This window comes from Propithecus coquereli, unplaced genomic scaffold, assembly GCF_000956105.1.
Source record: "Propithecus coquereli isolate 6110/MARCELLA unplaced genomic scaffold, Pcoq_1.0 Scaffold501, whole genome shotgun sequence".
NCBI classification, from domain to species: Eukaryota; Metazoa; Chordata; class Mammalia; order Primates; family Indriidae; genus Propithecus; species Propithecus coquereli.
Window position 1 is genome coordinate 803,976 of NW_012150853.1, and position 23,738 is coordinate 827,713.

A 23,738-nucleotide genomic window follows, 5' to 3' on the forward strand; every position below is an offset into this window, starting at 1 on the left:
CCAGCCCCAGCGCAGTGCAAGCCGCGCAGGACCCTCACGGGGCGTCTGAACCCCACACCCCTCACCCTGTTGAGCCAGCGCAACCCGCTCCCCCTGCCTGCTGGGGGCGCCTAACCTCGCTCCCTTTGCCTTTGCAGCTCCCAGAGCCTGGAGCAGTTGCAGAAGCTGAAGAAATTTCCGGAAGTTCAGACTTCCCCACCTCTACAGGTCCCCATTGAGCTGGACCCAGTACATCCACCCCCACCCCAGATCCCTGGACAAAAAGCCCTTTCTCCTCTTCCTCCTTTTCCTCCCCCGCTTTTCCCTCCTGCTCCTCATCCCTTTCCCTCTCGCTGGACGCGCCCCCGTGGCCAGACCACCTGCAGCCCCCAGCAAGCCCTGCTCTTGCCGTCCACCCGCCAGGAGGAGGCGGCCTGGCCATGTGCCCCCCGGTCAGCCTGCGACACGGGAGGGAGGGCATGTCCTACCTCTACGCCTCCTGGCTGTATCATCTCCGACACGGAGACCCGCCGAGGCTGTGCTTCGCTTGCTTCAGGGTTGCCTTTCTGGACCTTAAAGACTCACTGGAGTCGGAAGACTGGGAAGATGAAGACTGGGACCCTGAGCTGATGGAGCACACTGGGGCGGGCTCAGAGCAGCAGGGGGCCCCCGGGATGGGGCCAAGCTGGGAGCAGGGCCCAGGGCAGCCCGTGCAGGGGGGCTCTCAGGCCTTGGGGCAGGGGGCCCCGGCATCAGGCCCAGAGGGGCCGGAAGAGGCCGGCCTGGACCATGACTTTGTGCCCACTGATTTGCAGCCTCACAATGCAGTTCCCCTGGGCCTGGGCCCCGAGGATGCTGACTGGACCCAGGGCCTTCCCTGGAGACTTGAGGAGCTTCCTGCCTGCTCACACTGGCCCAGCTGCTCTCCTTCATGGCAGGGCTTTCTCAGAGTGGACCTGCCCCCAGGGGAGCCCATGGTGTTGGAGCTGGGCACCACCTGGGCAGTGAACCCTGCCGAGACTGAGGCCTGGTTACTGGACCTGCAGGTTGTCTCCATAGTGGGCTGCTACGATGCCATCTACCTCCGGAAGATGACTCCAGGCTGGGCCCTGAGGACCCCGGAAGAGCACTGGAAAGTGTTGCTGGAGCCTGAGGAGGTGTGGGTGGTAAGACTGCAAGACGCACCCCAGGAGCAGGACCTGCAACAGTGGAAGCTGAGCATCGTGGAAATCTCTGGACACAGTGCAGAGCTGGTTCCCGCAGACACAGCCCTGCTCACAAGGGGGTTCACCATTGTCTCTTATTCACCCTGGAACAAAAGGGAGACAGAGGAGGGGGACTCAGCCTCTGAGCCTCAGTCCTCCACCCAAGGACAGGAACCCAGCACCACCGAGACCCAGGGCAGGGGACCTGGGGAAAGCCTGGCTGTCGTGGGAGCCTCAGCCCCGGGGGAGCTGTCCTGTTTCCAGCCCCTCAATCCAGGGCCCCAGAACTGAGGGACTGAGGTTCAACTGGCCACCATTGTCGTGGCTGCCCCAGGACATTAGATACCAGGAAGGGTCAGCAATTGCCCTTCAACAGCTAGGGGAGCAGTTGGCAACCTTCACTTGTGGCACAATGATGAGCAGCCTTTGGGGCTGGGAAATGAGGCCTATCACAGCCTCAGAGGGAACTGTCACAAGTAAGTTCTTATCAGTTTATTGTCACATAGTTTGGAACATGATGCTGACTTGGAGGGGCTGGCCTGAATGGTTGCTGTGCTACATGTAACGTGGGGGCGGGGTGCAGAGCTATGCACCTACCCTACCCTGGCCTGGACATTGTGTGACACATACTCCCTGGAACACACCAGAATCTCTGTTGTGGCTGGACATGTCCTTGACTTTGCCTGGAGACTCAGGGGTGCCACAAGACCCTGTCAGCAGTACTAGGGTCCCTGGTACCAAATGTTGGCTATTTATGCAATTTAACTGTTTAATTCCAGTTGCTTTGTATGTTGTTTTTAATTAAATAAAGTCATAAAAGCTTTGCATCGAGCCCGTGTGCAGAATCATTCTGGAGCAAGTCCTTGTTGACTGGCCTTATCCTTGTCCTCTCAATGTCTAGTGTGAGCCACCTTTGTTGGGTTAAATCCCATCAGATGGTGGAAGCAGGGGACAGATGACAGTTCTGGTCAGTTTTCTGGCTCACTGTGGGAGTTAGTTTCACAGATGTTTATCAATCACTGCATAAACAAATACGAATATACATGATTAAAAAGGCCCTTATTTTAACAATAATGAGTCTGTCATCAAATACAGACTTTAAATATTTGCCCCAGAATTAAAAAAAGAAATCCATAGGCCAAACCACATGGAAAGGATGCTCATATTCATGAGACAGGTGGGGATGGTGAAGAGAGCCCCTAGGAAGAGACCTGAGGAACATGGGCTCTGCCCCTTTTGGTTTTGGCTGCTGCATGGGCCCCTCCCTTGGTCTCAGGGTTGGAGCACCTCACTGCTGTTAGACATGGGGGGGTTAATGGTCCTTCAGGAAGGTGCTGGGGCCCCTGAACTCCTTGTCTCCTGGGGAGACAGGAGGGAGACGTACAGGACAGGGATGCTGAGGCGAGAGAGCCCCCACATTCTGTTACCTGGACATGGCGTTAGGGATGTGAGCATATGAGGCTTTGGTTGTACTGCTTGCAGGAGAAATCTGGAGCTCCCGGGGTTCTGCCCTCTCTCCAGCATCAACTTCCACCTTCGCAATCCCCAGAAGGGCTCTCTAGGGCTTTGTGTCTAGCCTCTTCACTCAGGACACAGGTTTTGTGGGTTCAGAGCTGGGGCCTCCTTTGAGTAGCCTCACGGGACCAGGGAGGCTGCAGTGTTGGAACCCACCGCCAGCTAGAGACCTGTGCAGGGACACTAGAGCCCTGCTCCACCTCCCCTCTCACCCATCGGGGGGACAGGCCATCACTCCCACTTCACGTCTGTGGGTGAGGAAGGGTTTCAAGCTCTGTCGGAAAAGAAAGGTGCATTGCTCCTCTTGTCGGTTGCTCTGCCGTGATGAAGGTCCCAAAGACTACTTGCCAGGGTGTGGCCCCCTTGGAGGCCAACAGTGCAGCCACTGTCTGTTGCCAGGATTCCTGCAAGGGGACAGGAGCCTTGGGAGGACAGGGCAGGGCAGTGTCACAACGTGACAGTCCCACGGGATCAAACATGCTCCAGCTGCAAAGCAGTCACTGGCCCCTCTGTGGTCCATGTCGACCCTGCTGCTGCTGCTGGGACGACAGATGGGGAGATGGAGTAAGGGTACCCAGAACACGTGGGCTTCTCTCAGGACAGACTTAGACTCTCATGACCTCTCTGGGTCAGGGGAAGGAGCCTGGGGCTTGGTGGATACTCTGTGTCCCCCCTGAGACGCACACTGCAGCCATTCTGAGTCCCAGGCGGATGACTGCGGACTGCTCACTGGCCCTCGGCTTCCAGCTGGGTGACAGGAAACCCAGGCACCTCCAGGCCCAGCTCCAACTCCGTGGAGCCAGGTTGGATGGCGGCAGGGGGCTCCTTCCAAGGCCACGCCATGCCCAGCAGCCCCTTCTGCAGCTGTAGCCCCCTCTGGGTTCCCAGGACCTCATCCACCCTTTGTCCCATCAACTTGGGCAGTGGCAGCCACTTGGCCTTCCCTCAGCCTTGGTGTTCCATCCCATTGAACTCTCCAGGGCTCCGCCACCAGCAGAGCCACAGAGGGGGGAGCGGTGGAGCCAGTGCTCTCTCTCCCTGTGGGGCCCTCGAGGCGCTCTGGGCTTCGGTAAAGGTTCTGTCCCCTCAACCCTCCAGCCCCACCCATACCCTCTGCCCTGTCCTGCCTCCCCGCCCCCAGCACAATCCCTGCAGTATGTGCTCCTCAAACCTCCTCTTCGGGACCAGCCAACCTGACCACACAGGGACGGTGGTTCCCACCTCCAGGAGCTGTGAGAAGAGAACAGAGTCCCTGGAGGAGACAGTGTGGCCCAGCACCCGTGAGAGGGAACCTGGGGGGAGAACAGCTGCAGGAAGAGTGTAGGGAGGGGTGGCAGGCCCCGGGGAAACTGGGGTCACAGAGAGGCACTAGGGAGCCCAGCACGCAGGACCTGACCACGCAGGACCTGACCACCCACCTGCCACAAGCCTTTCCACAGGAGGGGCTGCAGCGCCATTCCCCAGAGTCCCCCTGGGCACTCGCCAGGCCCAGACACAGATGGGGACCTCCATGTCGGGTTGAGAGTGACGGAGAGTGGGCCCCACACCCACTGGCGAGAGTCCAGGGTGAGGTTGGGGGGCCCTGCTGCCCCCCAGTGGGTTTGGTCACTGCTGCCATCTCTGTGAGTTGGCAGGTGTGAAGAGGCCACAGCAGCTCTGAAGACCCTGAAGGCGATCAGCTGGGACAGGCGCGCCGGGGAAGGTCGCAGGCACCCACAGTCCCCCCCTAAACCCGGACCTTAAGGGGTGGTCAGACTCGGCCCCTCCTCCAGACCCACCTCAATGGGCGACTGTACCCCCTCCCACGCCCTCCTTTCTACGAACCTGTCCCGGGTTTAGGGGTGTCCAGGATCCTTGGAGGGCGAGCGCTGGGCTAGACCCCACTGGGGCCCCGCGACCTCCCTGCCTCGGCCCAGCGCTCCGGGATCCTTCCAGGCGCGAAGGCCCCGGCGCCGCCCCCTCCCCAGAGCCCTCCCTCGCCCCGCCCCTGGCGTCCTCCAACCCCGGAGCTCCAGTGTCTCCCCCGGCACCCCCAGGGCCGTCCTCCCCTCCCGCCGGGGGCGGCGCGGCCCGGGGGTTATTAATATCCTGGCGCTGGCGCGGGGCTGGGGCGCATTCCCAGCTGGCGGCCAGGCAGGTGGCGGCGGCGCGGGGACAGGGCGCGCAGCGGGCGGTGGCACCCTTCGCCGCGGGCCCGGGGATCCGAGGCAGCCACGGAGCCCCTCACACCCCCTCCGCATCCCCGGGCACGGGAAGCGCTTGGGAAAGTTCCCGGCGGCCCCGGGCCCCGCTTCGCGCGGAGTTTGGAGACCGGTGCGTGGTGGCCGCCGCCTGGCCGCGGCCCCAGGAGCGAGCGGACGCCGGCGGCGCGGTGGCCGCCCCATCTGACAGCTTAGTGGCCGAGGGGCAGGTGGGTCCGTGGCGGGTGGTCAGGGGCGAGCGCTGCGTCGTGCGGGTGCCAGTGCGCAGTGCTGGGTACCGGGGGCGCCAACCCCGCACCGTCCCCGGCGGGCTGGCCCGCGCCCCGGAGCCCTCCGTGCGCCCCTGAGCTGGGCGAGCCGGCGCAGCCACAGCCATGGAGCTCTGGGAGGCCGCGAGGGCGCGTGTCCCGGCGCCAGGTCTCCAGACCCGTGAGGACGCGGCATGCCGGTGCGCCTGGGGCGCGCGCGGGGCTGGGCTGGCCTTCGCAGCCGGACCCCGCTCGGCTCTGCGCGCGGGGCCAGCGTGGCGGCCGCGCGTCCCGCGGTGAAACTTTCGCTGCCTCCCGCAGCTCCTCCCACCCCCCACCCCGTGTCCCGATTGCGGAGCGTCCCCCCAGCAGCCGCCGGGCGCTGCGGCCAGTGACCTGGGGGGCGGCCGCCCGGCGCGGCGCGGGGAGGGCGGGGGGAGGGCGGGCTGCCCCCAGAGGGCTCCGGGAACGTGCCTGAGCGGGGCGGGGCGCGGGGCCTTGCGCAGATGGAGCCGGGACCGTGCTGTGGGAAAGGGCGCCCCAGCTCCCTGCGCCAGGCCAGAGGCTGGGCCCGCGGGAACAGGGGCCTGGCCGGCGTCTCACACCCCTGGGCCTGCCCGGGTCCCCCCTGCAGCAGGTGCCCAGAGATCACGCGGAGTGGGATGGTCCCGAATTTATGCTTATTATTGTCAACATGCATGTGCGGAAGGACCGAGCCTAAAGCCATTCTTGTGACGTATCTGGGGGAGGACGGGCCATACCAGGGACTTGTCCTCTCAGTTTAGGTATTTCCGCGCTTCAGGCCCCTTTTTTTAATGAGAGTAAGCTACATACAGTAAGCATGGCTCTTCAGTGTGGAGTTGGGTCAGTTTTTGCATGTGTGTACCCCTGTGTGACCACCCAGATCAAGGCACAAGGCACAAGGCTTCTACCCGCCAGGCACCGTACCAGGTGACACCACGAACCCCCCCTCCGCTCCCCACCTGCACGGCATAAATGCTTTTGCCTGTAACTCAGCTTCATCTGAGTGGGACCAGACGGCACTCTTTTGCGGGAAGTCTTGCTCAACACAGCCTGTGTAGTTCCACCCCGGCTGTTGACCGCAGGGGTAAAGCCACCGTCTTTGCGGAGATGTCAGTTGCTTATCCACTCTGTGTTTACGGACATTTGGGTTGTTTCCATCTCCTCCTGAGGAAAAAAGCTGCTGTGAACATTCTCGCTCTTGTCTTTTTGGGGACATTTGCAGTTGTTTATCTTTGGTACAAAACAAATAGTGCGGATTATCTTCCGGAGTGGCTGCACCCTTCGCACCCTGGCAGGGGTGAAGGGGAGCTGTGGTCCTCCGCACCCTCTCCGCCTGCTCCCTTTCCCACTCCTGCCAGGGAGGGCGTGAGCTGGTGTCTCACTGTGGTTTGGTTTGCATTTTACACCTCTGCCTGTTGGCCATTGGTAGGTCCTTCATTGAGAGGTTCCTGTTTAAGTTCTTTGTCATTTTCCCCCTTCAAATGGGTTGTCTTTTCTTTACTGATTTGTGGTTCTTTCAGATATTTCGGTTATGAGTTTTCTTTGTCTGATGTGTTTTCTGATGATCTTCTGTTAGCCTGTGGTTTATGATTTTACTTTCTTAGTAAAGCTCTTAATTTTGATGAGGTTCACTTGATTAGTCTTTTTTTTTTTTTTTTTTTGAGACAGAGTCTCACTCTGTTGCCCTGGCTAGAGTGAGTGCCGTGGTGTTAGCCTAGCTCACAGCAACCTCAAACTCCTGAGCTCAAGCAATCCTCCTGCCTCAGCCTCCCGGGTAGCTGGGACTACAGGCATGCGCCACCATGCCTGGCTAATTTTTTTCTATATATTTTTAGTTGTCCGATTAATTTCTTTCTATTTTTAGTAGAGACGGGGTCTCGCTCTTGCTCAGGCTGGTCTCGAACTCCTGAGCTGAAACAATCTGCCCGCCTCGGCCTCCCAGAGTGCTAGGATTACAGGCGTGAGCCACTGCGCCGGCCCTTGATTAGTCTTTTATTGCAAGTATTTCTTGTTCATTTAAAAGAAATCTTTTCCTATTCAAAGTCCTGCTGATATTCTCCCGTTCTCTTCCAGAAGCTTGATCTGTTGATCAGTGTAATCCACATGTGGGTTTGCCATCTGTCTTGAATTTGTTTTGTGTGTGGTGTGAGGGAGGGACCACGGCTCATTTTCCCCATATGATAAGTGGAGATTACAAAGGCCTTCCCCGCTTTGCCTCACATATTTTTCTATTTGGACTTTTAAAGTCACCGGCTCTTGGCTGGGTGCGGTGACTCACGCCTGTGGATTCCAGCACTCTGGGAGGCTACGGCAGGAGGATTACTTGAGGTCAGGAGTTGAAGACCAGCCTGAGCAAGAGTGAGACCCCATCTCTACTAAAAATAGAAAAAATGAGCTGGGCGCAGTGTTGCACACCTGTAGTCCCAGCTACTCAGGAGGCCAAGGCAGGAGGATTGCTTGAGCCCAGGAATGTGAGGCTGCAGTGAGCTGTGATCACACCACTGCACTCTAGCCAGGCAGACAGAACAAGACTCTGTTTCCAAAAATGAAAGAAAGTCAGCAGCTATTACTTTTGCCACCTGAAGAAAACATACTTTGTAAAAGCACAAGCGAAGTACAATGAGAGAAAGGACTCGGGTTGGTGGCCCCCTGCTGGTTCACAGACAAGAAGGTGAGCCTGGCAGGTGCACGGTGGGCCGGCCGAGTCCAAGACCCCAGGCTCTGAGCACTGCCGCCCTCCGCCCCAGGGGCTGCCATCCTGTGCTCGGGTTTCAGAAAAGCCCAGTCAACCCCAGAGGCCTCTGGACTTGCACTGAGGCTTGGAGTGAGGGTCCTGGGGTATGTGTGCTGGGGGTCAGCTGGTCTGAGTGGCTCTTGGGCTCCTGGACGCTGGTGTCTTCTCGAGGGTCCCCGAGAACGAGGAAATCGGGAGCCCCCACCCCTCGGCAGCCCGTGGGAGCTGTGCCTGTCCCAGCGGCCTCGCGGAGGTGGGAGGGGGGCCCTGACTTGCATCTCTAATGGGCATCTTCTCCACAGGGTGAGCTGGGTGCCCACAGATGTCCCCACATCAAGGAGCAGCACAACCCAGCCTGAGCCCAGCGTGAGGGGCAGAGATGGCGCTGAGCCCCGAGTCTGTAAGCGGGCTCCCTGTGCTGGCTGCCACAGACAGCTCTGTGCTTGAGCCGCCTGGCGGCCCCAACGTGTCCCTCAACAGCTCGTGGGCCAGCTCCACGGAGCCCAGCTCCCTAGAGGACCTGGTGGCCACGGTCGCCATTGGGGTGGTGCTCTCGGCCATGGGCGTGGTGGGCGTGGTGGGCAACGCCTACACGCTGGTGCTCATGTGCCGCTCGCTGCGCGCCTGGGCCTCCCTGTACATCTACATCGTCAACCTGGCGCTGGCCGACCTGCTCTACCTGCTCAGCATCCCCTTCATCGTGGCCACATACGTCACCAAGGACTGGCACTTTGGGGACGTGGGCTGCCGCGTCCTCTTCAGCCTGGACTTCCTGACCATGCACGCCAGCATCTTCACGCTGACCGTCATGAGCAGTGAGCGCTATGTGGCAGTGCGGAGGCCGCTGGACACGGTGCGGCGCTCCAAGGGCTACCGCAAGCTCCTGGCGCTGGGCACCTGGCTGCTGGCGCTGCTGCTGACGCTGCCCGTGACGCTGGCCGTGAGGCTGGTGCGCAGGGGCCCCAAGAGCCTGTGCCTGCCCGCCTGGGGCCGGCCCGCCCACCGCGCCTACCTGACGCTGCTCTTCGGGACCAGCATCGTGGGCCCCGGCCTGGCCATCGGGCTGCTCTACGCGCGCCTGGCCCGTGCCTACTGGCGGTCGCAGAGGGCCTCCTTCGCACAGACGCGCCGGCTGCCCAACCCGCGGGTGCTCCGCCTCATCCTGGGCGTCGTGCTGCTCTTCTGGGCCTGCTTCCTGCCCTTCTGGCTGTGGCAGCTGCTGGCCCAGTACCACGAGGCCCTGCCGCTCACGCCCCGGGCCGTGCGCATCGTCAACTACCTGACCACCTGCCTCACGTATGGCAACAGCTGCGTCAACCCCTTCCTCTACACGCTGCTCACCAAGAACTACCGCGAGTACCTGCGTGGCCACCCGCGATCGCTGGGCAGCGGTGGCCCTGGGCCCACAGGCGTCACCGGCTCCCGGCAGTGCCCCGTCCGCTTCCAGTGCGGCTCAGGCCGCTCACTGTCCTCCTGCAGCCAGCAGGCCACCGAGACACTCATGCTGGCCCCGGCGGCCCCTGAGGAGCCTGCACCTGAGGGTCCCAGGGCCCCCGTGTGAGCAGGGGCGGCAGCTACAGCCCAGGCAGGGAAGGGCCCCTGCACAGAGCCCCCCACTCCCGACTGCCAGGCCTGCCTTCCTCAGTCCTCATCCGAAGCTCCCTCTCTGCCTTCCCCGTGACGCCCGCCCGTCTCTGCGGGTCTCCAGGGGTCTCAGGCCCAACCTGGCCTCCAAAGGCCGTGGTGAGTCCACCTTCTGATGGCTGGTGGCCCCGCGGCACCCACAGCCCTGGGCCCCCCGTGCGGCCCCAGTGCTCGACTCTTCAGCGCTTGAACAATAAAGCCTGAGCTGCCGTCTGAGTCCTCCCTCAGTGCCCGGGATGGCACGTGGGAGGGTGGGAAGAGGGCTGGAGCCCAGCGCGGTCCCGCTAGGACAGCCCCCCACAGCACATTGGGGAGCCTGTGGGTCGGCTGGGGAGGGCACACGCCTGCCTTTGGGGCCTTCTCCGGTGGCTGGTCCTGCTGTCCCCACACGCGGGAGCCTTCCTCCTCGTCCATCGGCATGGCAGGCAGCCAGGAGGGCAGGCACCCTGAGGCCGCAGGGTGGGCTGAGGAGTGGGCTGAAGCTTCAGGTACAGAAAGCAAGAGATCAAGGCCGCTGGCCTGACCTGCCAGGGTCCCACCAGCCACAACCCATGTGGGGATCAGGTCATCCAGGTTCCACCTTGCAGCACCTTTGGGTGGTCTCTGCCCCACCCACCCTGGCTGCTGCATGGACAGACTGCTGCCACTGCCCCCAGCTCATCCCCCCGCCCCCGCCACCGCTGTGACCACCCCACCCTGCACCACGTGGCCAGGCCTGGGGCAACGTGTGGCTGCTGGGCTGCCCTCCCACCCCTGCGTGGCAGTGCCTTCCTCCGGCCAGCCCCCGGGGGCTCCCTGCAAGCTCTGGGGCAGGGGCTGCCTGCTCGGCTCTCTCCAGTGGGTGCTTGTCAGAGGCTGGGACCCCCAGAGCTAGAGGCAGCACCTGCGGTGGGGGCATGGCTGCCGCTGAGCACCCGGGAGCAGCACGCGGGCAGCTGTCCTGGGGCCTTTGGAAGAGGGGACGGTGCATGCGGCTCTCTCTAGGGCGATGACACTGCTGTGGACCTAGACAGCGGTGGCTGGTGACATCCCGAGTGAGTGAGTGCCTCAGAGCCCTGCAATGGCGAATCTTGTCATGAGTGTTTTACCTTAAAGAATAAAAGAAACTACAATTTGCTATTTAATTCATCTGGGGAGTGGGCAGCTCAGTGGGTTATGGGGGGAGCCTGTCCCCAGCCTCAGCCTGAGAAAGCTCCTCCTGAGGCTCTTGGGTGCCACCCACACCCCCCACCCCACGGCCTCACAGCCTCTCTGATGCCTGCGGGGAGCTTCAGGGATTATGAATCCTTTGTCTCCCTCAACCAGAGCCCGATTCCCAAAGCCATTGTCTGTGGAGAAGCCAAAGAAAATTAAGATTAAAAATCTGACGGCAGAGCTGGCCCCTTGCTTAATGGTTCCAGCTGGTCCCATCCTTGCCTGACACTCAGACTCGTAGGTCGCAGCCCCGGGGAGACCCTGCCCGGTAATCCCTTCACGCAGCGCCCAGCTGCCTGCGGCACCGACGCGGCTTTTGCGCTAAGCACCTGCACGTGGTGCGTGGGGCTGAGCGTGGTGCCTGGCGGTGGCCAAGTCACAGCAGCTGCTTGCTGGCCCCAGCCCCCAGCTCTCTGGGAGGCCCCCACTCCCCGGGGCCAGGGTGGTCCAGAGGAGGGAGTCTCGGAGCAGTGTGGTGCCCATCAGAGTCAGAACACGACCAAAAGCTCAGGCCCCACGAGGGAGCCGTGGGCCCACCCCAGAGGGGGGACCACACCACCCCGCGCAGCCTCAACCCGGCTTGGGTGGGCACCTGCTGTGCCGGGTGGCGGGAGTAGGTCCTCTTGTCCCTTTAAAGGCGGGTCCTGGAGTCCAGGAATGAGCTTGGCTCATTCCCGGCAGCCGAGGTCACTGGAGGTCACCAAGCATGTGTGTCCTCCTCCGTCCAGGGGACAGCAAGATTCCACCTGTCATCACTGGGCTGATGGGGTAGGGCTCTAATGAAAGATGGCTTCAGAGCACGGCTGAGTAACAGAATGTGCACATATGCATGTGTCTACATGCATGTCCGGGCTGAGGGAACCTCTGAATAAAGGCTAGAACAAGGGGCGAGTGATTCCGGAGAGGAACTGAAATGAAATCTGAGCAGTGTCCCCCAGAAACTGGAGATGCGATTGTTTGTGGAGGGAAAAGCAGCCCCAAGACCAGGCCTGGGCAGAGCCCAGCAAGGAGCGCTCAGGCTCTGAGAAGCGATTGCTGAAACAAAACACCTGCGGAGGGCTGGAAAGTAAACTTCCTGCCCCACCTGCAGGAGCACCTGGTCCAGGGAGGGAGACCCCCGCCCAGACCCTCCCACCAAAGACACCCGCACTCCTTTTTAAACGCTTTCTGGTCGAGTATCCTGAAGACGCAGGGGAGTGCGCACAAGGCCGCGGCTCGGCCCGCCCATGTGCAGCGCGGCACGCCCAGCGCTCACAGGAGCGGCCTCTGGTTCCAGCCTGGCCGGCACACGCGTGTGGGCGGGGCCGCTGTGGTGCCTCCCCAGCCCCCCAGCCCCTCCTCCTCACCAGGCGCGAAAGTCACTAGGCCCCACGCTGGGGAGTGCCCTGCGGGTGAGCGTCCCCACGGCACACCCGCCCTCTGCACCTCTGCCAGCAGTGATGGCGATGACAGGCGGCTCTGCTCGCAGCAGCGCTGACCCCCCGCCCGGAGCACACGCACCCACCTGCCACCGCAGGCTCACACTCCCTCAGGTACCCAGAAACACGTTCCCTCCCACTGCCCACAGCCACACACGTCTGCATGCGTGAGCACATACACACGTGCAGACACACACACAAGCACACAGACATTCCCGTACCGTTCACTGTGGCTCAGCCTCCCTGAGCCACCCCCACACCGGCCGTGGCAGGTGCCGCCACAGCCAGGAAGGTGCTTTATGGCCTGTTCTGGCCACATCTGAAGCCCCTCAGCCACCTTGTCCCGCCCTCTGGCCCCGCCTAGAAGCCGGCTGGGTCCTTGTGGCCCCCCACGCCCTCCGACCCTCCCTTCCCCCAGGACTGCGAGGCTGCCTGCGCCCCCTGGGTCTGGCCTGGTGGGGCCAGGATGCAGGGAGGTGCGACAGCAGAGCCTGTGCTGGGGGCTGGTTTGGGTGCATGCGCGGAGACCGTGACCCCCGCCCTTCAGCATGCCGGCTGCTGTTCAGTGATCATGTCACTGCGGTGCAGTCACCCGCTTAAAGTGCACAATTGATGATTTTCAGCCAATTTACAGAGCTGTGCAACTGTCATCACAGTTCAATTTTAGGACGTTGTCAGTCCGGGCTCTGCAGAGAAGCGGAGCCAACAGGTGTGCACAGAGCAAATCATAACAATTACTTGTAAGGATTGGCTGCGCTGTTGTGACTGTCCCGAATCCACAGGGCGTCCAGCAGGCCTGAGACGGGCTGCGGCGGGCTGTCTCCGGGAGGCTCTGGCGTGGCTGGGCTGCAGGGCAGTGGGCGTGGATGCCACGTCGCCAAGCCTGGCCTCAAGGCCGCCTGAGGAGAGTGGCCCAGCCCAGTCCAGGGACCTGCAGAGCCCAGGCTGTGGCCACCCTGGACCCCCCTCCCACCTTCCCAAGAGTGAGCGTGGAGGACACGGTTCTCGTGGGTCCATGTGGGGAGCGTGGGAAGGGCCCGCTCACTGCTCCGAGATGTGCCAGCGCATGGACACACAGACGCGTGGGTCTCACGGTGCCGAGCTGTGCATCTTGGATGTTATTTATCAACAAAGAAAGTTCCAAAGTTCCCTGTACGCCCAATCTTTCCAGGAACAACGTTCTTTGGGAAGTGACACCTACAACTAGTAGACACCACTGTTTACCTGCTCCCTTTGTTTGGAGCTCGAGGGGCACTGTGGGCTGGGGGCAACAGTGACGGTGTCTGTGGTGGGAGAGGGCCCGGCTGGGGAGGGTGGAGCTGGTCTGCTCAGAACTGGGCTCTTCCGCTCAGCCTGGCGGCCTGGAGGGCCAACCCTGGACGGTGCCGGGGACGGGGCACTCAGGCTCCTTTTCCCCGGGGAAGCGCTTTCAGCACGTCCCAAGCTGTCTGGGCACCTTCCCGCCCACGTGCAAGGGCAGGTTTTTCCATCTGAATTCCAAACAGATGACGGTCCGGTCCGAGCAGGCAGTGAGGCTGCCAGCGGCCAGCGGCAGCTCCAGGCTTGGGCTTCGTCCAGGCCCCATGCAGGCTCCAGAGGAGCCCTGTTCCCGAGGCCGCTCCAGGCAGGCCACGGGCTGGACAGCTCTACCCCTCACATCTCCCCACCTGGAGCCTGGGAGGCTGAGGCTGGGAGGGCCCGGGGGGCGGGTGAGGTCAGAGTGAGATGCAGCCTCAGCGGTCAGCATCTGGTCCAGTGCCCCAGACCCCTCACTGCCCTCCCTCTGCGTGGGGTCCCCCTGCAGATCCCACTGCCAGCTCCGCCTAGGACACCTTCATCATCTCTGCCCAGCTCAGGGTCACCTCATGGGGAGACACCTCTCCACCTCCTCCCTGCGGCCTGAAGGGGCCCACAGCAGCCCCCCGGCAGAGCCCAGCTCTCTCGTTCCTGTGCGGTAGCTGAGGACTAGGGCTCCAGGCCTGCCCAGTACACGCGGGCCCTGCAGGTGGGAATCACAGGGGGTGGAGCCAGAGAAGCTCCAGACCCACGAGGGTCCTTGCAGGGCGTGGGGCTGCGCTGCCATCTGTCCAGGTGGGCCAGGAGCATCAGCCCCTCTGCCCGGCCAGGCACCCCGCAGCGGGATTGAACACGCAGAGCTGAGTCTCATCCCAGAACCAGGTGTCAGCGGGAAATACAGCACCAGGGCTGCCCAGGGCGTCGCTGCTCTGCTCTGGCCCCAGAGCCGGCCACCCCGAGCTAAGATTCCTCCCGGGGGGCTGGGGCTGACGGGGGAGGGGCACCTCAGTTTCTGCCCTGCCCCATCCCACCCTGTCCTGCCCCTCCCCCTGCAGGCAGGGCTGAGGGGGACAGTGTGTGGCCTGCTGCTTGCCAGGCCAGCCGCAGCAGGAGACCAGAGGCAGCTCTGTGGGGGAGGTGCCCACAGAGTGGAGCCCAGGGGTGGGCAACGGGCCTGGGTGAGGTAAGGGTGCCGTGGGCCCGCCTCTGTGGGGGTCTGGTGACCGAAGCCCCTGAACACAGTGTGGCCCCCTGCAGGCACAGGGCAGGGAGGGGACACACGCACCACAGGGTGACCAATGGCCAGAGGGCCAGGGCGGGTCCCAGGAGCCTGGGGAGGGGCATTTGCAAATGTCCTCAGGGTCGGCTCCTTCTGGCCCATGGGGATGGAGGCCACGGCCTCTGCACTGCCCCCACCTCCCTGCCCATCGCCCCACGGCCCTGGCCAGCCTCCTGGGCAAAGTGGGCGTCAGGACCCGGCCAGGGGCAGGGCCTGTGCTGGGGGGGGGCCCGGGGAAGGCAACAAAGGGGGGAACCCGGGGGCCAAGAAACCCCCGGGAAGGGGGCCCCAACCCCCAACCCCAACCGCCCGCCCCGGCCGGTCCTTGCCGAAGGGCCGGGGGGGGCCCGGGGGGGGGCCAGCAAAGCCCCAAAGGAAAGCCAAAACAAGGCCAACCTGGAACCGCAACAAAAACCAACCCCAACAAGGAACAACAAGAAAAAAGCCGGGGGGCCAAGAACCCCCGAATGCCAGGGGGACCCCTTTCTCAGGAACGGGGAGCTGCCCCGCCCCCTTCCTCCAGAGGGGCTAAGCAGGAGGGAAAGCCAGGGTGGCCCCAAGGGAGGGCCTCAGGCGTCTGTCTGTCCCCCGGGCCAGGGCTGCAGGCGTGGAGGGGAACCCGGAGGGCAGATGCAGAGAGACCGGCGTGCGCTGTTCTCTTACAAGCTCTTCCTCCTGGCTTTTCGTGTGACGTGTTCCAGGGGGAGAACATTGAAATGAAGCAACTCTGGAACGAGGAGGAGAACGGGACCCTGGGCACCCTGGTGTTGGCAGGGACTGCAGCGGTCAGAGGGCTGTTTAAGGCACCTAGAAGGGAAGAGGTCAGATGACCCTGCTGTGCTCTAGTCCTGCCCAGGGGAGGGGAAGGCTGGCAGGTTGGTATAAAATCAGCTGGAATCGCCTCTAAAGTGTCACCCCACTGTGCCCAAGACACCACCGCCCTCTCAGACTGCCCTTCCTTCCTAGGAAGGCCTGTAGCGACCCCTTCCCGCCAGCCCCAGACCCCGGCTTTGGCCCCATTGAGGAGGTAGAAATTCAGTGTCTCTGTCGCTGGCCGAGAGGCCTGGCCGGAAACCTCCCTGGGCCTGTCCCTGCCCAACTGCCGCTGCCTCCACCCTGCCTGGCCGGACCTCCCCGTCAGGCAGAGGGCAGCAGAAGCCTGCCGCTCTGGGCTGTGTCCCTAGGGGAGGCACGGGGCTGCGTGGCAGAGGCCAGCTCCCAGCCGGCTGCCTCGACAGCTCTTTCCTATCAGGGCCAAGGGTGGGAGGACCAGGCCTCCTTCCTTCCTTTGAAGAGTCATAGCTGAAGGGGACGCCTCTGCTCTGATCCCCACCCACGCCCTCCAGGGAGGGCAAAGCAACACGGTGGCCTCTGGGCAGGGAAGCCGTTGCTTCTGCGCTTGTGGCTTTCTCACCGGTTCTTGTGGGAGCTGGGGAAGATACAGACCTTTTGACATAACTAAAGATGGTGGCTCCAGAGCACTGTGTCCCACTGGCCCAGGACTCACGGCCACGCACAGCCCTGGCTCTGGTGACCGGCAGGGCTCGGGGACCTGTCCCCTCAGGGACACAGCTGGACTGCGGCCAGGGCGGGGGATGGGAGCAGGTGAACTTCTTGGCGTGAGACTCCCACTCGTCACAGTCTTTGATTTTAGACATAATAATCGGCTTTGATTTAAACAAATCACTTTTATTTTAAAAATAAATTTCAAAAATAAATCATTCATCAGAGGACACTCCTGACTCCGATTTCTCCCTGGGACAAACTGTCACTGAGCTTTGAAACTTCCGGCAGTACTGACGACCGCATAGCTCTGGGAACAACCTCTCGCCTGCCCACACTGGTGGGCAGCGCCCTGGGGTCACTCCGGGGAGGAGCCCAGGGTTGAGGGTCCGCTTTTGTGGCTGCATATTGTCCCACCTTAGGAGAAGGAAATTCTTGCTTTTGCCCGAATATGTTTATGTCTTTGTCCAAGTGCCTCTGTGACTACTGTGAATAGTGTAAGTAGCAAAGGATGGAAATCAAATGAATATTTGCTTCTTTCAGAAGCATTTTAACCTACAACCAACCCCATGCCTGTTTTCCTAAATGTGTTTGTCCCTCAGATGCTGTGAGGTGCCTGTGAGGGGACACGGGCAGTCAGGTGGCGGCAGAGTTACAGAACAAAATCTGCTTCCACGAAGCTTTTCTGTCCGCACAATGGTCCCAGCAAGGGGCCCTTCGAAGCCGAGACTGGAGGCAGCTGACGACAGACGGCCACGTCAGGGGAGGGGCAGCTCCAGCACAAGACTGAGGACCCGGCCTAAGCCAGAGGACGTCCGTGGAGCAGCGGCCCTGAGAGGAGCCTTGTCCTTCCCAAATCCGCCAAAGTCCTTCTCTGAAATCGGACCCTGGCTCCAGCGTCCCCTGCCAGGAGGATGTGGGAGGACTCAGGGCCGCAGTGCTCCTGCCCAGAGCCCGCAGCCCCGACCGAGAAGGGCTCCCGTCCGACGGTGGAGCCTGCTGGAAACAGGGGTGCGGTCCACACTGGCTTTGTGGGAGCACGGCCGGCAGGGCCCTGGGCCCAGCACCTGGGGCAGGACAGCCTGGACAGACAGAGGGGCGGCCCCAGGGTCCTCATCGAGCCTCAGCTGTCCTCATGTCCTGTTCCAGGGGCCCGGAATTCTCCCCCTTTCTCCATGAGCCCCAGAGCCGCTCTGCAGCCACAGGGCACCTGGCCCCTGGCCTGGAGCACAGGGGTCTGGCGGTGGCAGAGAGTGGCGGCCTCCTGAAGCATAGGCACCCGCATCAGGGCTCAGGTGCCTGCGTCCCCGCTGGGGGACAGAGGGACAGCCTGGGTCAGGGCAGCCAGCAGAGTCTGGCTCTGACTTCTCCAGGGAAGGTGCCCCAACCCCAGGACGGTCACCTGTCGGGTGGCTGTGAGACCACAGCAGATCCTGGCAGAAGCCAGGCTGATGGACACATCCCCTCCCCTCTAGCCCAGGCCTCCCCCTACACACACAGAGGTGCAGCTGGGCAGGAGGCCCATGGGGGCTGGGGACAGCGACATTGAGGATCTCCTTGGTGGGGACACGCTTGGACTCTGATCACCAGGGACTCTGGCTGGTGGCGGGGCAGAGTGCGGCCTGGTGTGCCCACCTGCCCAGGAAATTCTTGGGCTGGCTCGGGGTGCAGACGCAGAGCTGTGGGGACATCAGACACTCATCTGACCTGGAGCCCAGCAGAGCCCCTCACCCCCAAAGGAGCCTGTTGCTGCCCCCAGAGCCGCCGCTCACTGGAACTGTCTCCAGAGCTGTCGCGATTTGCTGACTCCGCGCTGCAGGGTGAGAGCCGCTGGCCCCGAGCCTGTACCGGCCCCACTGAGAGTCTACCGAGGCTTCAGTCGGGCTTCGTGGAGCCGGGTGGTTTCCAGATTTGGACGAGGCCCAGGCAAACCAGTCCTCTGTCCACAGATGGGAATCTCTGCCCAGGTCTGTCCTTTCTCGACGAAGGAGGGGCAGGGCGGGGCCCTCGGGGCTCCCGCGCCAACAGCGTGCAAAGCAAACACGGTGCAGGTGAAGTGAAAGGCTGGTCCCTTAATTTACTCACAGATGAGATTAAAACATTAGCAAATCAAAATTCCAGATTATCCGTAAGGCACTCTGTGCAGTGGAAACAGGAGAAACAGGAGGGGATGGGGCACGTGCTCCGTGTGGCCCAGGAGCACCCTGAACACAAGGGTGCGGGGACAGGGTCCTCCGGCCTGGCCCAGCAGCTACGGGAACGCTGGGTCCGCAATGCCGTGGTCGGGGTTGCAGCTGAAGGCGATGGTGATGGCGTAGCGGGTGCCCCAGTGGACCTTCTCCACCCGATGCAGGTTCTCGGACCCCGAGGTGAAGAAGGAGACCCGGCCTGGGAGAGGAGGAGAGACAGAGGTGACGGTGGGGGCCACACCCACGCCGGGTCTCCAGAAGCCTGCTAGGGTCCCGACAGCAACGGCCGCCAGTCACCACGGCAACCTGCAGAGCTGAAACCCACGCCCCGCCAGGAACTGCCCGAGAGGAGCCCAGAAGACAAACCCAGCAGGGCTGGGCCCAGCACTTCCGGCCACCAGGGGCTCTGTGCCGGGAGGCGGAGACGAGCCACAGAGCCGGGCATGAGGCCCTTTGCTCTCCCAGGCCTCTAAGCCAACCTCCTACGGGCCCTCAGATCTGCCATTTTAGGATCTTGTTTCTAATCCCATGTTGAGAACAAAAGCCAAATCCTGGAGGGGTCTGACAGAGAATCAGGAAGGGCAAGTCAAGGCAAAACGTCCAGCCCCAGGGCCCGCAGGTGGGACGCGAGGGACAGACGTGGAGCAGGATTTCAGCCGCGTCAAGGCTCCAGGAGTAGGGTCAGTCCTTCCACACGTCTGATCCTACGAGCTCCTGCTCGTTTGCTTTAATGTTGAACCAGCCTGCCGAGCCCACCGTAGACTGTTTGTGGTAAGTCTGGTCAGCAGGTGTGGGGGCAGGAGACGCGCCCGCAGGCCGACGGTGTTGGCGCAGTGGCTGGTCTCTGTCTGTGAGTCTCGGTGGGGCCTGGGCCGGGGCGTGGGCCGCATCTCTGGAAGCCCCCAGCAGGGACCCCCCCCAGCCCCACATCCCCCCCAGGACCTAGGGAGGGGACGATTTATCCACTTGGCAAATGCTCACTGGGCACCGTTGTGCCCGCACTGTGCTGGGGACAGCTGCAAGGTCCAGGGACACAGGCACCAAAGCTGGCACCACGGGGTCACCACAGAGCCGCACGGCATCAGTTCTCGTACCCAGATACCAACATTATGCTGGGAGCGTTGTCTAATCTGACTTGGCTGAGTCCCTCTGAGAAGGGGACAGGGCGCGGTGCCCTCCGGAGGGGATGGAGGTGGGACCCCGCGCCACCAGGGTGACACACACCCAGGCAGGGAGGTGGGCTGGGGCCAGCGGCAGCGTGGGAACCCGGCTCTGCTGCCGACCGGCAGTGACCTCAGATGTGTGGGCCCACAGACTCCGGCCTCCTGCGTGTGGGGACCAGCCACGGACCCAGCAGACACTCGGCCCTGAGCCGTCACCAAGCAGGTGCTCCCCTCTCCGCCACCGCCATGGAACAGCTCTGAGACCCACCCCCACCCACAGTGGCCCGAGGACGAGGACCGTCTCTGCTCCCAGGCCCTGCTGGGCGCCTCCTACCAGCTCTGGGCTCCACCGTCTTATTGGCCCCCTCCTCCATGAACACGAACCGCCCCCCGCCAAAGTCCTCCAGGTAGTCGGAGAGGTACAGCAGCGAGGTGTAGTCGAAGGAGCCATAGGTCACCTGCGGGGCAAAGCCAGGAGGGCGTGGGTCAGAGCACCCTGGAGGAACGGGGTTCTCCACACGAGGCCAGAAGACCTGCTCCTTGTTTTCCAGAAAGCAAACAGGAAAGACACGTCGTCGTCGGGGTGGCTCCTTCACACCTTCAGAGGAACCCGTGAAGCCACAACCCCGTGCGTCTCTGCCTGGGACCCCCTACAGCTAACACGTCCAAGCTGCTGTGAATGTTTCCGCAAAGGCCGCGCGTGTGGCCTTCGCCCTCCCTGCCCCACCCTGAGCCCCGCGCCCCGAGAGCTGCCAGACGTGAGTCCTGGCCCCAGCTCTGCTCAAGGCCAGCGAGACAGATGAGCGATCGAAGCGTGGTGCACAGGGGCCCACGCCACTTTCACGACTAACCCATCAGTTGCCTCGCTTATGTAACAGGAGGAAACACAACGGCCAGGCCGTTTACAAATGGGACTCTCCACAGTTGATAGAACACAGTGTCTGTGCGCGTTGCTTTGTGCACCAGGAAACCAGGGAAGGAGCTCTAGACCCCGGACTGTGGTCACCGGGGGGCAAGGGGCTGCGGGGAGGGCTGGAGACGTATAAAGCGGTCGCCTTTTTATGTTTTTTTCACGTTTAAACCTTGTAGGATGCACTGACTTCTTTAAACACTTGGATTTACAACACGGAACGCTGGCTAGACCTCGCAGCAAGAAAGCTTCCAACAGACCAACATGGAAATCACCCGGGTTTTCCAACAGCTCTGTTTCACTGAAGCAAACGTCTTTGCTAATTAGAAAAACATAAATCCTCAGACGCTACTCTGGGTTCCTGATAAACAGAATTTAGTCGAGGGCTGGAAAGAAATTAGGGGGGATGTGGACCAAGGAGAAGCCGCTTCCGTCGCCCCTTCTAACGAGGCTGTTTGCGCTGGTGCAGTGCGAACGAGAGCAAATACAGAAACAGGAGGGGAGGGTTCCCAACGCTGCCGCCGCGCAAAGGGTGGTGGTTCTACAGCGAAGTGCCGCAGCCCCCGAGCGGGAGAGAGGGCACTGAAGAGTAATCCCAAATCCAGCCAAAACGCGGACAACGGTGGGGACGACCGCCAGGCTCCTCTGCACGTAAGGAGAATCCTGCCTTTACTTTACGAACTTTACCTCCTCGGCCGCATCGACTAGATTCAAAATGCCCCTTAAAGCCTCAGAAATGCTGAAAACACAAACGCTGCAGACAGAGGCTTGCAAATCTGCAGAGCGCCCCGTAGCCGCGGACCGCGGGAGAACGCGAAAGAAACGTGCCCTCGCCGGGCACCGTGCTCACCTTGTCCACGTGCGCGTGCCAGTACTCATCGTGCGCCGTCCGCGCCGCGGTGCTGTTTATGCGGGAGAAGAACGTGGGCTTCGTCAGGTGCAGTGAGGACGGGCTGATGCCGAAAGCCTCGGCGATCGTGAGCTGCACTTTCTGCCGCACGTCCCTGCAGAGGACACAGCGCGTCACGGGAGCAGCTCGTCCCCAGAGGAGAGCACGGAATTCTCTGAGCGTCTCCAAGCACCCGCAGGCAGTCCCAGGCCAGGGGACGGCGGGAAGATGAATGGGCAGGCGCACGGAACACGCGAGGGGGTGTCATGCGCGACCACAACCCCGACAACGCCCCGGGAACGATCAGGGCACCTTCAGCCCCGCGCCCCGGACAGCGCAGGGCCCCGGTGGAAAGACAGCGCAGGTGACCGGGGCGCGCTGGGCACACAAGGGCGGCACCAGGGGGACCCTGCTGTGGATGCTGGTGTGGGGAACCAGCCCCAGACACCCAGGCACATGGCTGCACGGACTCGGCTTGGAGCCCCTGGTTGGCAAGAAAGGGGGCTACCGCCACATGGCGTGGGGCGCAGGGTGGAGGGCGTGGGGGGCGGGAGTGTGGGCACGGGTGGTGGGTGTGGGGTGCAGGTGGCAGTTGTGTGGGGGGCGGGGTATGTGGGGTGCATGTGGGGCACATGGGGGTGGGCAGGGTGTGTGGGGTGCAGGTGGCAGTTGTGTGGGGGGGCGGGGTATGTGGGGTGCAGGTGGCAGTTGTGGGGGACACCAGGGGTGGGTGCAGGTGGTGGGCACAGGCAGGGTGTGTGGGGTGTCCGGGGTGGGTGTGGGGTGCAGGTGGCAGTTGTGTGGAGGGCGGGGAGTGTGGACTGTCCGTCTGTGTTGGGGTCGAGGGGACCCTCAGCCCAGGACCCCACGCCCTGAGCAGGCAGCTCTGACGTGGACGGTCGGGACGGGTCAGCGGGGCTGTCAATCACCCGGACACTCTGCTCGTTCCTCCTCCTCTCAACCTGGGCTCGTCCTGCAGAACTTTTCAACCGATTGTCTTTATGAAAACAACTGAAACATTCACAAATGTTTCGTCCTGTGACAAAGGCTGTCAGTGTCTTCTCTGGGCTGATTTATACGTACGTGGAATAAGAAGCCGCCTCATCCGAGTGCGCCAGGGACCAGCGGCTCATCCTGACGACACTGGTTACGAACCAGCCCTTCGCGGGTTTGGTCCCCGAGAATTCGCCTCGGCGCCCTCCCCCCACCGTGACCTCCCTCCTGCCCCGTCCTCACCGGTACAACCGGAAGTCCTCTTCCGAGAAGATGGTGCGTATCTTATCCCCAAAGTATCTGAAAAAATAAAGAGTGTTAACTCATGTAACACTTTATTAATCTTTTCCTCATTTCCTTTCAATTTAGTCGTTCCTTGGGCGAACCAGCACATCCCTGAGAATCGCCTCGATCCCGTCACCTCAGGGCTACCTGGCTTCTGCGATGGCACCTGTGCTGTGAGCAGGGACGGGCAGGTGGCAGGAGCAGCGGCCGAGGAGGCGACAGCGCTGATCAAGGCTGGGAAACGCCTTTGTCTCTCTGGGCCCCACACGGAGCGTTGCAGCTCACAGGGCCGTCTCTGCCTCCCGCCGTTACGTGCCTGCCACGTGCCTGCCTCCCGCCTCTGCCTCCCGCCTGCCACGTGCCTGGGCCACCTCGCCCTCCAGCCCCACGTCCCGGCTTCCAGAGAAGCCACAGAACAGAACAGCAGACTCTCCCGGAAGCTTCACGAACAAGGGTCCTGTCCCTGGAACAGGCCGGGGGGATGTTCCGTCCCGACAGTGAGCCCAGAGCAGCGGCGACACCGCAGCCTCCACAGCCGAGCAACGCTGAGACGCTCGCTCGGTGCGGCCTTGGGGGTTTCCGCCGCCCAGGCTCTCACCTGTACAGGTTCACGAAGTGCTTCCCGACAGACAGGGCCCCCGAGTGCAAGTCCAGAATGGACGCCTGGAAGAGACGTTTGCGAGTGAAATTGTGAGGGTGCGGCAGTGGGTGACGGTCACTGTGAGTCGCTGCAGTTAAACGCGAGTCCCCGAGATGGTGCTGCCCACACCCTGGGCCCAGCTTTCCCGACACCCTGCCTCGCACACACCACCTCCTGACCCGACGCTCTCGTCCTCTGCTTGAAGACCTCACTGTGGGAGGACGGCCCAGACGCTTCCCCGGGTCACCTGTGGTCCCCGCAGCAGAGCCGCAGGCCCGTCGTCCCCTCTGCCTGCCTTCGGCTCGAGGTAAAACACACGGGATAAGCTGCAGACGCTCTGAGTGACGCGCCCACGGGGCCACCAGCACATCGAGGCAACGACGTGCCCATCACCCCTGTGACTCCCACCCTTGGGGTCTGCGCCATCAC

General features: G+C 62.4%; 3 protein-coding genes across 3 annotated transcripts in view; 2 read left to right on the plus strand and 1 right to left on the minus strand.

The window, feature by feature from the left end:
• Positions 1-419: 419 nt before the first annotated feature.
• Positions 420-1,475, plus strand: LOC105819995 (testis-expressed protein 19.2-like). Its single transcript, XM_012656360.1, has one exon. The coding sequence runs from the start codon at positions 420-422 to the stop codon at positions 1,473-1,475; it is 1,056 nt and encodes a 351-aa protein (XP_012511814.1).
• Positions 1,476-8,204: 6,729 nt separating this feature from the next.
• Positions 8,205-9,467, plus strand: UTS2R (urotensin 2 receptor). The gene has a single exon (XM_012656361.1). It carries the CDS (start codon positions 8,286-8,288, stop codon positions 9,465-9,467), a length of 1,182 nt encoding a protein of 393 aa, XP_012511815.1. The 5' UTR covers positions 8,205-8,285.
• Positions 9,468-18,013: 8,546 nt separating this feature from the next.
• Positions 18,014-23,738, minus strand: part of OGFOD3 (2-oxoglutarate and iron-dependent oxygenase domain containing 3) — a 17,579-nt gene continuing 11,854 nt past the window's right edge. The window contains exons 5-9 of the mRNA XM_012656446.1: positions 23,268-23,332; positions 22,628-22,684; positions 21,353-21,506; positions 19,927-20,050; positions 18,014-18,628 (exon numbers count right to left, since the gene is read on the minus strand). Coding sequence (XP_012511900.1) covers positions 18,492-18,628; positions 19,927-20,050; positions 21,353-21,506; positions 22,628-22,684; positions 23,268-23,332 — 537 coding nt within the window. The 3' untranslated portion in view covers positions 18,014-18,491. The remainder of the gene's footprint in view (positions 18,629-19,926; positions 20,051-21,352; positions 21,507-22,627; positions 22,685-23,267; positions 23,333-23,738) is intronic.

Bases quoted from the DNA above. Each gene is read 5' to 3' on its own strand.
- LOC105819995 (XM_012656360.1), top strand. From the start codon at position 420: ATGTGCCCCCCGGTCAGCCTGCGACACGGGAGGGAGGGCATGTCCTAC.
- UTS2R (XM_012656361.1), top strand. From the start codon at position 8,286: ATGGCGCTGAGCCCCGAGTCTGTAAGCGGGCTCCCTGTGCTGGCTGCC.